This window comes from Callorhinus ursinus, unplaced genomic scaffold (genome assembly GCF_003265705.2).
Source record: "Callorhinus ursinus isolate GAN/ISIS: 27379988/994484 unplaced genomic scaffold, GSC_fseal_2.0 scaffold17, whole genome shotgun sequence".
Lineage (NCBI taxonomy): Eukaryota > Metazoa > Chordata > Mammalia > Carnivora > Otariidae > Callorhinus > Callorhinus ursinus.
This window is the reverse complement of record NW_027397079.1, coordinates 16,321,234-16,335,291: the sequence shown is the minus strand read 5'-3', so window position 1 is coordinate 16,335,291 and position 14,058 is coordinate 16,321,234. Positions and strand designations below refer to the sequence as shown.

The following is a 14,058-nucleotide window of genomic DNA, read 5'->3' as shown; positions in this document are numbered from 1 at the left end:
TAATTTATTGCAGGGACACTATTCTAAAAACAGTAATGGAAATATTAAAAATGCAGTGGGATTGCTGGTTTTCTTCTAACAGGTCAACTTAATTTTGCCCTTTCCCCCCCTAGTTTTTGTTTAAATGTGTAAATTGTATTGTTATTCCAGTGTGGATAACAGTTTTGTATTGTGCATTTTTCATGCTGATATATCACCTAAATCAGGGGTCCACAAACTTTTTCAGTAAAGGGTCAGTTGGTAAATATTTTAGGCTTTGTGGGCTATATGGTCTCTGTCACAGCTGCTCAACTCTGCAGTTACAGTGTGATAGCTGTCAGAGACAATATCTAAACCTGTGGCTGTGTTCTGTAAAACTTTATTTACAGAAACAGCAGGTCAGATCTGGCTCATGCACAGTAGCCTGCTGACCCCTGATATAAATAATTCTTTTGATGGAGTCATAATATTCTTCTGTTCAAGTTTTTTTCAGCACACCATTCTTTCTTTTTAGTATTACATTCTTAGAATGAATTTCAGAAATGAAGGTACTGATTCAAAGGCTTATGACTTTCTTATGGCTCTGAAAATTAATTGCCAAATGCCAAGGAGATAAGTTTCAATTTTTATAAGAGAGTAAACTTTAATTTCAATGTGGATAAATATGACATCTAAAACCTTATTAAATATCTTTGAGGATTTGTGGAGGAGGCATCCTTCTGTTGATTTGAGTTTTAAAACTTACGAGGACATTGATCTGTGCTATGGGAAATAATATTTCTTGTATTATTTAGGTATAAGTCATCTGATTTTTCTTAAACTTTTAAGATCTACTTGCATATCTTATTTCAATTTAAGTCTAATAATGTGTTAGAATTTTAAAACTCATTTGTACTTTGATTAATCTTCACTTAGCTTAATTTTCCCTGAACATTCTATACCGTTTATGAACAGCACAATTAAAATTTTGGAGTATTTTATTTTTTTAAGTACCTTGAACACCTGACAAGGGATACTTACACACCTAATAAAGGAAGTCTAGCTAAGCACTTAGACATTTTTAATAAATCTGATAAGTCTTAACTTACTAATTCAATTAATCAGATTTCCTTAGGCATTTAAAAGTTGATTGTGAATAGTTAAATTTTTTGTTCAATATGTCAGAATCTCTTAAATTCTTCAAAACCTTAAAGGCAGAAAAAGTTACCCAATGATGATAAAATGTATTACCACATATACCTCGAATCTGTCTTATTAACCTATTCCATTACTAATAGTATGAGTTTGGTTGACTTTTAAATCATGTTTGTACTTGTTTTATAGGTTGCGGGATCACTTAAGCAATTAAAGGCTCCAGAGTATTATGGCTGATTTAGAATACAGATTACATAATTTTTTATTGTAGTAGAATTAATCATAATTGAATATACTGAGTGCATAATTGGATTGTTGGCTATATATTATTGGAAATTTATGCATACCTTTCCTTTAATGTACCTCATATTATTTGCCCTTTTGAATATCATTATGGACTAATAGCTTTCTACAGAAGTACTTTTTCATTTTTAACCATATTTTGTGTGTTTTGTTTTCCAGTACTGAATTGTCCAATGTGGACAGTGGAAGCCCCTTTAAACTAGAGCCGTTGTTGTATTACCACGATATCAGGCATATTTGAATACTGTGCCTTCTGATAACAGTAAGATATTCTAGGTCCTTGTTTTTCTTTCCCTCCAAAAATAGAATCAGCTGCCTTCCAAGTCCTTACAGTTTTTTGATTGTTGGTTTTTTGGTTTTTTTTGTTTTTTGTGTGTGTTTTTTAGTGTAGAATAATATTAGAGGTCAAATTCTAAATTCAAGATGGCTTAGCTGATTTGGGAAGGTTGTGACACCATCCCTTTTTATTCTAAACTCTAATTGTACTTACAGAAGGCAGATTTTCTTTAGGGTTCACCTAGGTGTATGGATATTCACCTAGGTATATGTTTGTGATATGCTTGCCTTGAGTACTCTTGTGAACTGAACTATTAGACTTACTTATGTTTCAAATCACTGGTACAATTTATTATTACCCATGTAGCCTGATTATCACTTCACTGAGTTACTATTTTTTTGGTGTTTTTTTTGTCATGTTTCTCTATAATCAAACTTCTCAGTTTGGGATATGCAATTACTGTAAAAAGTGAAAAGTATTGGGAAATTATTCTTTAGTTTGATGGTAACACTGGCCTCTTTTTCAGATATATTTTTACCATCATGGATCAGTTTATAGATATATCAGAAGGTGAAGTGGACCATTCCTTCTTTGACAGTGACTTTGAAGAAGCAAAGAAATGTGAAAGTAACTCAGTTTTTGGCAAGCAAAATGATGACCCTAAAGAGAGAATAGATAAAGATACAGAAAATGTAAACTTGAAATTTGGAATACAAAGTAAGGAAAATGCAGTAAAGGAGAAAATTACTCCAGAAGAACACCCTGTAGAAAATGATAATATGCAAACCAGAAATTCTTTATCATTGACCACTTCAAGATCAAAAAAATTGTGGGATGCTACAACAGGGCATAAAATACACTTGCCCACTCCAAGTAGAAGTCCCAAAATTATAAAAGAAGGTGAAGATGATTATTATACAGATGGAGAGGAAAGCAGTGATGATGGGAAAAAGCAACATGTCAGGTCCAAGTCAGCTAAACCATATAATAGCTTTAAAAAAAACATAAGTAAAAAGTATTCCAAAAGTAATTCTTCCTCCTCTTCCTCTTTGTCCTCCTCATCTTCAAGTTCAGGCACAGATTGTTCAGATGCAGGGTCTGATAGCTGTATTTCTGATTCATCGCCATCATTAAAGAAACGTCTCTGTGGTGTAACCCACTTGTCACCAAAACAGAAATATAAAGCAGGAGTGAAATCAACAGGAATACAGCCTTCAAGTACTAAACCAAAAGTCAATGACTACCATGAGGAATCTGAAGATACTGTGACAGATGTCACTCCTCTGTCAACTCCAGACATCAGCCCTGTTCAATCTTTTGAACTGGGAGCATCAAATGATCAAAAAGTAAAAGTTAAAAGGCAAGAAAACGTGAGTCAAGAAGTATATGGAAATATTGAGGATTTAAAAACTAATTCAAAATCGTTGAAATCAACAAAAAAAGGGCAAGAAAAACAAGGGCCTGATCTCACATCAAAATCTTCAGTGTTAGATTCCAGTTCAGACCACAGATATAAACAGAAAGCCTTACATGACACAATGGACCTCAATCATCTGTTGAAAGGTAATTTTCTTCTCTTTTTAAAAGCTGTATATATTGGACTTAAATATTAAATACTAAACTTCATGGTATATTGAGCTTAAATATCAAATGCTATGAATTTGCATTGATTTTTCTATTAGATATATTTATTGTTTGGGATAATTGATGTAGTAACTTTACCTAAGTTTTTATCCTATTTTACTATAAAAATACCTGGAATATCATTAGTTATAATATTGAAAAGCTAATTAGGACTAGAAACTACTGCCCTGATTCTGTTTTAGTGTCTTACAAAGTCATAAAGTCTAGAGGGACCAGATAACAGAAATGAGAGAGGTGGAGCCAGATGTTTTTCACTTTTGAGAGTTGTGTATAAGATATATTTCACTTTCTTCTTTAAGAAAGGCAACAGTACTAAAGTTAAAATAACCTGACCTGTTGTCTTCATATCAGAGAAAGCAAGAGTGCTGGCAAATGAAATTTTCAGAATAAACTGTAGGGAACTATTCAGACTTTAAGTTAAAGGTTAAAGAGGATTACTTGAAAATAATTACCAAGTTGATGAAATAGCATAATTCAAGTTTCAGTTCCTTTAAGATAGAAATTTTTGGAGTATAATTGACACAGTATTTTGTTGGTTTCAGGTATATATATCACAATGATTGAATACTTTTATACATTATTAAATGATACTCGTGATAAGTCTAGTTACCATCTGTCACCATACAAAATTATTACAATATTACTGACTTTAGTCCTTGTACTGCACATTACATCCTGTGACTTAATTTATTTTATAAATGGAAGTTTGTACCTCTTAATCACCTTAACCTATTTTGTCCCTCCCCAGCCCCAACCCTTCCTGTCCTCTGGTAAGCAACAGTTTGTTTCCTATATCTGTGAGTCTGCTTAGTTTTGTTAGTTCTTTTGTTTTGGTTTTTAGATTCCACATACAAGTGAAAGACAAATATGGTATATTTGTCTTCATCTTATTTCACTTAGCATCATACTCTCCAGATCCATGTTGCCACAAATGGCAAGATCTCTTTCTTATGGCTGAGTAATATTCCATTGTGTATATATACCACATCTTTATCCATTCATCAGTCGGTAGGTACTTAGGTTGCTTCCATATCTTGGCTGTGGTAAATAATGCTGCGGTGAACATAGGGGTGTGTGTATCTCTTCAAATTGGTGTTTTCATTTTCTTTTGATAAATACCCAGAAGTAGATTGCTGGATCATATGGCATTTCTGGTTTTAATTTTTTGAGGAACTTCCATTCTGTTTTCTGTAGTGGCTGCACCATTTACATTCCCAACAATATAAGAGGGTTCCCTTTTCTCTACATCCTCACCAACTCCTGTTTTTGTGTTGTTGATTTTAGCCTTTCTGACAGGTGTGAGGTAGTACCTCATTGTGGTTTTGATTTGCATTTCCCTGAGGATTAGTTATGTTGAGCATCTTTTTATGTACCTGTTGGCCATCTGTGTGTCATCCTGTCATCTTTGGAAAAATGTCTATTCAGGTCTCTGCCCTTTTTTTTTTTAATTAAAGTGTAATTAATATACAGTGTTACTAGTTTCAGGTATACAATGTAATGATTCAGCAGTTCTATACAGTACTCAGTGCTCATCATGACAAGTGTACTGTTAATCCCCTTTCTTTATTTCACCCATCCACCTACCCAGTCTCCTCTGGCAACCACCAGTTCTCTGTATTTGAGTATGTTTGTCTTTTTTCTTTGTTTTGTTTCTAAAAGTCCACAGATGAGTGAAATTACATGGTTTTGTCTTTCTCTTATTTCTCAGTGTTATACCCTCTAGGTCCATCCATGTTGTTGCAAGTGAAAAGATCTCATTCTTTTTTATGTCTGAGTAATGGTTCATCGTACATATATACCATGTTTTCTTCATTCATCTATGTATGGACACTTGGGTTGCTTTCTTATTTTGGTTACTGTAAATAATCAGTAAACAGGGGTGCATATATCTTTTAAATTAGTGTTTTGTTGTGTTTTTGTTTTGTTTTGTTTTTTTAAGTAGGTTCCACGCCCAGCATGGAGCCCAGTGTGGGGCTTGAACTCACAACCCTGAGATCAAGACCTGAGCTGAGATCAAAAGTTGGATGCTTAACCAACTGAGCCACCCAGGTGTCCCACAAATTAGTGTTTTTTTACTTCTTTGGATAAATACCCAGTAGTGGAATTACTGGATCATATGCTATTTCTATTTTTAATTTTTTTTTAGGAACCTCCCTTACTGTTTTCTACACCAGTTTTCATCCCCACCAACAGTACATGAGGGATTCTTTTTCTCCACATCCTCACCAACACTTGTTATTTCTTGTCTTTTTGATTTTAGCCATTCTGACAGGTGTGAGGCAATATTTCATTATGGTCTTCTCAGGTCCTCTGCCCATTTTTTAATCAGGTTATTTTTGATAGTTTTTGAGAGTGTAAGTTCTTTATATATTTGGGATATTAACCCCTTATCAGATGTATGATTCAAATATCTTCTCCCATTCAGTAGATTGCCTTTTCATTTTGTTGACGGTTTTCTTCACTGTGCAAAAGCTTCTTAGTTTGATGTAATCGTATTTATTTTAGCTTTTATTGCCCTTGTCTGAGGAGACTAGTCCAAAAAAATATTGCAAAGGCTGATGTCAGAGAACTTACTGCCTATGTTTTCTTCTAGGAGTTTATGGTTTCAGGTCTTACATTCAAATCTTTAATCCATTTTGAGTTTATTTTTGTATATGGTGTAAGATGGTCCAGTTTCATTCTTTTGCATATAGCGCTCCGGTTTTTCTTTTTTCTTTTTTTTTTTTTTTTAAGATTTTATTTATTTATTTGAGAGAGAGAGAGAATGAGAGATAGAAAGCACGAGAGGGAAGAGGGTCAGAGGGGGAAGCAGACTCCCTGCTGAGCAGGAAGCCCGATGTGGGACTCGATCCCGGGACTCCACGATCATGACCTGAGAGGAAGGCAGTCGCTTAACCAACTGAGCCACCCAGGCGCCCTAGCGCTCCGGTTTTTCTAACACATTTATTGAAGAGACTGTCTTTTCCCCATTGTATAATCTTGTTTTGTCCTAGATTGACTAGATAACGTGTGTGCTTATTTCTGGGCTCTCTGTTCTATTCCATTGATCTGTGTGTCTGTTTTTGTGCCAGTCCATACTGTTTGGATTACTATAACTTTGTAGTATAGTTTGAAATCAAAAAGTGTAATACCATGTTTTTTTAATCCTTTCTTAATATTGGTTTGGCTATTTGGGGTCTTTTGTGGTTCCATACAAATTTTAGGATGCTTTGTTCTAGCTCTGTGAAAAATGCCATTGGTATTTTGATGGGGATTGCACTGAATCTGTAGATTGTTTTGGGTAGTATGACATTTTAAGAATATTAATCTTTTTTTTTAACTTTAAAAATATATATTTAATATTTACAATATTATTCACAGAGTTCTTGGCAGAGTTAAGTATTTTGAGGTTTCTATTGTTGAGAAATTTGAGGTTCATGTTGTCTCTCTTTCAGTCCCAAAAGCTCCATTTTGAGTTCTCCAGGCTTTGGTGGAATTTCAGGTATTGTCAGGTCCGGCCAGTAGTACCTATGCACCGCTTTGGCCCCGGCGCACATGGTCAGGAGGCTGGCAGTGAACATTTTCAGATACGTGGCCCAGGACATGCCCGCGGGCATGGTTGGGGGTCGCAGAACGCACCGGCTTTCGGCCGCGGGTCAGAGGGCCAAGAATATTAATCTTCTAATCCATGAGCATGGTATATCTTTTTGTAAGCTATAAATGTTTTTTAATTAGTAAACATTTTTATTGCTGTATTTCCATATCAGTTTTTTATTATTTTTTGAACATACCAATTTATTATTATTTAGTGTGAAAAAAACAATTTTTTCCAGGTGAAGTAAAAACAACTTGAAACTTTACACTAGTAAATGTAACTGTAATGGGTTTGCAGGTTAGATTTTAGGTCATTTGAAGATAACATTTTTAAATTGTAAATAGTATTCTTTGTCTTTGTTTGAAATGCTGTTGAAAGAACAAATCTTTAGCTACATAATTTATATATGGTGGTAATGTAAGAAGAGTATATACAAATCCCTTATGTAGTCAAATGATTCTCACAGTCAGAAGGGTAAAGTATTTTGGAGGAATTTATGCTTGCCCCCTTATTTGTAGGTTTTCTTTTCTTTCTGCTCTGATCATACCTATTGACTGTTTAGTGTGTTGAAAAATCCGGCTTTTGGAATTTGGCCATCACCATCTAGTTGTTAAGCCTCCACTCCACCCAATCTCTTAAAACTTTCAGAATTGAGTTTTTTTTGTTCTTGCCCCTTTGCTTCTTCCCCTAACAACCAGAGTGATCTTTTAAAAATAAAATTAGTCTTACTAGTTTCCTTCTTAATTCTTCAGTGGGCTCACTCTTATGTTAAGAATAAAATCCAAATTCCTTATTGTAGCCTAACAGAGTCAATGTCAGTGATTCTCATCCCAGGCAGTGTATTAGTATCACCTGGAAGACTTAAATTATTAAACACAGGGGAGCCTGGGTGGCTCAGTCGTTAAGCGTTTGCCTTCGGCTCAGGTCATGATCCCAGCGTCCTGGGATCGAGCCCTGCATCAGGCTCCCTGCTCCACGGGAAGCCTGCTTCTCCCTCTCCCGCTCCCCCTGCTTGTGTTCCCTCTCTCGCTGTGTCTCTCTCTGTCAAATAAATAAAATCTTAAAATAAATAAATAAATTATTAAACACAAAACAAATACTGATGCCTAAGCTCCACAGAAATTTTGATGCAGTTAGTCTAATAGGCTATTAAAGTTGATGGAAACCATTACTCTACATAATGTGGTTATTGCTTGCATCTCCTTTAAAAAAAAAAATCTTTCATTACCTTGCTCCAGTCACAATGTTTTCTTACTATTCTCAGATACTTTGTATTTATGGGGCATTTCCACTTACTGTTGCCCTTTTCCTTTGCATAGACACCTTCTGTCTGTTTCTCAAGTCTTGGTTTATATATCCCCTCCTCAGAGATACTTTTTTCTGGGTGTTCTATCTTTGGTAGCTTCACATCCCTCCCCCTGGCTCTGTCACAAAAGCCTGGTTTCCTTCCATCAGGATACTTATCAGACCCTGGAATTAGTGTAGTTTGCTTGCTTATTTCTCTCACTGGAGTGTAAGCCACATAAGGGCAGGATCTTAGTCATTGCTAGAATCTCCAAATCCAGCAGCTGTTGGCACAAAATAGGCAGTATTTGTCAGTGAAGGAACCAAGGAAACTTCTGTTGTTGCACAGCCAGGATGGTTAGGAAGTGTATTTTGTATGTTTCACTGACATTTGATTTTTTAACACTTACCTCTTCTTAGATTGGCATCTGAAAGACACAGAATACGTCTGTACCACCATCAAAATTATAATTGCTAATATATTTGATTCATATTCTTTTTTAGGGAAAATCTCTTAATTCTTTGTCAAGCCATCCACTGTAAAAATTTTCACTTTTTAAAATAATTTTAGGGCTACTTTCTAATCTATAAGATCAGTTGTATGATTCATGAGGTTGATGAGTGATCACGTTGAGGACTTTGTCTATCTTCAACTCTTCCAGATTTCCAGCACCAACCCCATTGCTCTAGCACAACGATTTTCAAACTTTTTGGCCCTTGCACCAGAAACATTTACACTCTTAAAAATTATTGAGGACCCCAGAGAGCCTTTTGTTTATGTGGGTTATATTTATAAATATTTATCATATTAGAAATTATATTAGAAATCTGAGCAGTACTAATTCACCTGAGAATAATGGTAATAAACCAATAATGGTAATAAGTAGGTTTTATAAAACATAATTATCTTACCAAAAAAATGAGATTAGCAAATCTCTAATGCCTGTCAATAGAAGATAGCTGGAGTCTCATAGCGTCTTCTGTATACAGCTGATATTTTGGTTGAAGTACATGAAGAAAAACTGGCCTCACACAGATCTTTAGAAAATGGAGGAGTATTTTAATGCCCTTTTCAGTTAATTTTAAATATTCTTTGATACCAATATTCCACAGGTACTAGTTTCTTAAATGTTAGTTACAATGTGAAATTTGAGACTAATTAATTCATAGTGTATTATTTTATAACATTGGTCTTAATTTTGAATGTGTCTTTTACCCTTTCATGGTTTTGTAACAGGGTGTATAGGTTATTTGGAAAATATGGTTCATTGAGCTTACAAATGACATATTTCATAATACACTATATAGAAGTTATAGTTAATATCACTACCAATCTCATCAGAAGGCTTTTGAGAAGCTTTCAAACTCAAGTTTACCAAAAATTCTAATTTTTACCAAAAAACACTCAGGTTGTATCATCACCAAAAAATACTGTCAATTGTTTTCCTCAGAGTTGACAGAATTGTTTTATTTATTTATTTATTAAAGATTTTATTTTTTAAGTAATCTCTACACCCAATGTGGGACTTGAACTCACAACCCTGAGATCAAGTCACATCATCTGCCAACTGAGCCAGCCAGGCACCCCAACAGAATTGTCTTTAAAAATAATATTTGTAATACAAAAATTGGAAGGTGTTTGAAATTAAATCATAAAAATTTATCTGATGAGATAATGTAGACTGGTCACTAATGCTTTGTATTAATGTGCATCTAATATATTTGCTTTTTTTCTTCTGTGTTATTTCTAGTGCTGCGTTGTTCTTAATTTCTAATGTGATTTATATGTGTTTAAAAGTAGCAGCCTAACATTTGGCATATAAAGTATCTCATAAAACTGTCTTTAGGGGCGCCTGGGTGGTTCAGTTGATTAGGCATCAGACACTTGATTTCAGCTCAGGTCACCATCTCAAGGTTGTGAGATTGAGCCCTCAGTGTGGAGTCTGCTTGTCTCTTTCTCTGTTTCCTCCACCCACCCCCACATGTGTGCTCTCCCTCTCAAATAAAATCGTAAAAAAATTTTTTTTCTTTAAAATTAGCTTGAAAAAGGTACAGATGGATATTGGAAAAAAATAATGTTACAGAAAATTAGTGAAAAATGTATAATGTGACTTACAGGTTTTATTGTGTTTTTTTAATACTGTTTGACTAAATTATAATTTGCATTTTAAGGGCCCACTGTTCCATTTCTTATTTTTATAAGTACTTTTTGATTCCACAAATTATTTTTTAAAGATTTTACTTATTTGAGAGTGAGAAAAGCACAAGGCAGGGAGGGTCAGAGGGAGAGGGAGAAGCAGGCTCCCCACTGAGCAGGGAAGCCTGATGTGGGGCTCAGTCCCAGAACCCTGGGATCATGACCTCAACTGCAGGCAGCCACTTAACCCAGCTACTCAGGCACCCCTTGATTCCACAGATTATAAGGACTACTCTATCCTAGGAATGAGAGGGCGAGAGAGAGAGAGAGGACATGTCCAATAAAAAGCTTCTTTTAGGAAGAAAACACTTCACTCTTTTGGAATTGTCAGATTTTAAAAAGCCATCTAATGGAAAATTGTGATATCTGAGCTTTTTGTTCAGGACTATCAATGATCATCTCTTTGTATTAGGATCATTTTGGATGCAGGAAACAGAAATTCCTAATGAAACAATATTTCTCACCTAACAAGAATTCCATAGATAGACTAGGTTTGAGAGTTGACCAATTCAGTGGCTCAAAATTGTCCTCAGAGACCCAGGTTCTACCACTGTGTTCCCCAGCTGTGGTGTTTGCTAGTAGGAGATGTCTGCAGCAATTTTTAGTATTTAGATCCAGACATGAGAATGGCCAGAGAAAGGGAAACTATCTTTTCCTCTGGCTCTCTCAGAATGGAGGAAACTTTAAAGAAGCACTTTCAACTGACTCGCTTATGTCTCATTGCCCAGAATTGGGTTATACTCCTATTTGTAAGACAGTCATTGGCAAGAGGAATAGGATTATTATGGGCCAGACTCACCCTGAAATTAGGAGTGGGAATCAGTAGAAGGGAGGTCAGCTTCTCCTTAGGGACAGGGCTTCATGAGAAAGGGATATAGGTAGGGGTCTTTAAAAGGGGGTGGGGGTGGGGAGATTTGTTAAGAATTAAGGAGGGGGAAAGTAGAAGTGTATGTTAATTGGGCAACCAACTTTATCCACTAGGCCAGAGTTTCTCAAACTTTAATATGCATTGCATACAGGGGCACTGGGTGACTCGGTTTAAGCGTCAAGTATCTCTCACTATTCCTATCTAATTCATTTTTGAAACTTTGTTGGATATGGAAAGCCTAAGTATTTTTCCCACCCAAAATCCCTAAACAGTTTCTCCAAGTGTAATTGAAGCACTGAAACATTGTTCAACACAGAAACTGAGCTAAATGTAGAAGGAAAATTTATTCATACTGCTGCATGGTAGGGAGCCCTGATCTGAGTGACCTGATTTAAGTACTGCTCAGAGCTTTTAAAGGCACAGGAACAAAGGTGGCATTTTGCCTCTTGGTACATCTGTTACTGGAGTCCTTAATAATCCACAAAGGTTTCTTTATAACAGTAAAAGATTTTAAACACTAATTATAGCTGTCAGTCTATTGCATAAAGCATTTCTTTGTATTACTTTAGTTTTTCAAAATTGTTATTCATGCTCGATTGACCCACTGTTTTTCAGATCCAAGAATATTTTCATAAGTTTTCTTTGTTTTCCTCATAAAACTAAATTGTTGGACCTGGTGAGAGGGAGATGTGTGCATGGCCAAGCTATTCCTTTTCTGCACTCATTTTTCAAGATGCTTTATCACTTTCAACTTCTTTTCTATGGGCTGTTCTAGGCCTCTTTGGCTCAGCTAATTTCCTCACAACCTTGTCCACTTAACGTGAAGAAGACAATAGTGATAGTGCATAGCCCATCTCACAAATTATGAGCAGAAGATGTGATCCTATCAGAGAACAGCTGAGGTGGGAACACAGCACCCTCTCAGTTTTAAACATTGTCACTAGTTTAACTGAAAAGATACATTGAAATAGTTTTATTGTTTTGAATAAAAAATTTAGTTATTAAAGTATTGGGCCCGAATTCAGATAGTGGGGAATGCCTGTACAGCTAACAGTGTTAATGTTATTTATTGGTTTAAAATAACATCTTAACTGGGGCACCTGGGTGGCTCAGTCGTTAAGCATCTGCCTTTGGCTCAGGTCATGGCCCCAGGGTCCTGGGATGGAGCCCTGCACTGGGCTCGGCGGGAAGACTGCTTCTCCCTCTCCCCCTCCCCCTGCTTGTGTTCCCTCTCTTGCTGTGTCTCTCTCTATCAAATAAATAAATAAAATCTTAAAAAAAAAATAACGTCTTAACAAGTTTGTAAATTTGAACTATAAAATATTAAGCCTGTGAAACAAAGGTTAATCAAAGAATGTAAAATCAAGTATCCCTATTATAGGCCAGAGAATAGGAAACAGTATTGAACTTGGTTACTTACATAATAAGGTGAACAAAATTCTAGAAGTGGAATCAGAAGACTTTTGGCTTCTGAGTGTTATCCATGTGACCATAGACAAGCAATAACTATTCTGTGCCCCAGTTTCTTCATTTGTAGAGTGAGGCAGTTGATACAGGTTGCTAAGGTTTATTCTAAATTTGGGGCTCTGGGGTTCTGTGAGAACTGTTAGAAGGGAAGATTAGTGTAGGCCAGCATTATCAGATATTTGACTTTATTTATCTGATATCTGACTTTAAAGTAGATCTTGAAAATTTAGTAGAATTTCTAACTATTTCAGCCTCTTTTAGCTCAATAACATGGCTGATTTGGGGGACTTCCTACTCCCACCCCAAGCTTCCTTTTGCTATATAAATGTTGAAAAGGTGTGGTTGTAATTGGTTCTTTGGCCTTGAGCTATAAAGCATTGAATAGACAGGCAGAGAGGATGTTTTAAAAATGGAGTAGTGGAGTAAACAGAAGTTCATATTTTGGGTTATGGCATGAGTCTGATATTTGGAGAACAGTGAATAAATTGACATGACTAGATTTGAAGGTATGTTTCATTCTTTGTATAGGTAAAATTAGGTCAGTTTAGGAAGAAACTTGAGGGCAAAATGGACACTAAATTTTAGAAATGCACCACCTCAAATTTTACTACCTAGATTCTGTAAGAAATAATTAGATATATCATTAGAGATGTATTCTGAGAAGAAAAACTAATATAAGAGAAAGAAATTGGATTAAGGAAACACTGATGAGTAAAGAAAGTGGTTAAACTTATTGCTAAACTGACACCAACATAGGATGGAATGTAGCAAAGTGCCTTACTCAAGGGGAAGGTATGGACCTTGTTTTACCCCATAAGGAAGAAGCTGCCTGTCCTGGGATTGGCTCCTACCCCATCCTCCCTGGTGGCACGTCTTAGCCCTTTACTGGCAGACTGCAGCAGACAGGATTCAGATAGGGAAGTAGGAAATGTCAGATATCCTCAACTCACTACCAAGTGTTAATCAACTTTTGAGAAAAGCTAAAATCAACAGGGAGGCACCAGACTCACAGATGAAGAACATAAACTTGAAACAGAGCTCAGTGATTTTAGAGAAGAGCTGCAAGGACAACACTATTTTCACTACAAAACTAAGGCATGATTTGCCTTTTACGTTCTCCTGTCACCTGTGCATAGTGGATGTTCCATGGGCTATACTACAATGACAGCACGCTGCAGTGAATGCAGAAGGAGATATGAGCATCCCCCTGTCTTCTATTAAGCCAGGCTTTAAAATAATGAATCATGGAACACTACATCAAAAACAAATGATGTAATATATGGTGATTAACATAACAATAAAAATTAAAAAAAAATATTTGCAAAATTGTT

General features: G+C 35.7%; 1 protein-coding gene and 1 pseudogene across 9 annotated transcripts in view; one reads left to right on the top strand and one right to left on the bottom strand.

Annotated features, from left to right (window-relative positions):
• CFAP97 (cilia and flagella associated protein 97) overlaps positions 1-14,058 on the top strand; it is a 47,569-nt gene that overhangs the window by 12,565 nt on the left and 20,946 nt on the right. For 5 of the 9 annotated variants that reach the window (XR_012381128.1, XM_073902315.1, XM_025885976.2 and 2 more), the window contains exon 2: positions 2,220-3,256. Coding sequence is in view for 8 of the 9 variants with exons in the window: in XM_073902315.1 (XP_073758416.1) it covers positions 2,220-3,256 (1,037 nt within the window). In the remaining variant the exon portion in view is untranslated. Of the gene's footprint in view, positions 1-1,575; positions 1,679-2,219; positions 3,257-14,058 lie in introns of all 9 variants that reach the window. The other 4 variants (XM_073902313.1, XM_025885973.2, XM_025885974.2 and 1 more) reach the window with 1 other exon arrangement.
• On the bottom strand, positions 6,704-6,961 carry LOC112834534 (ubiquinol-cytochrome c reductase complex assembly factor 6 pseudogene; annotated as a pseudogene).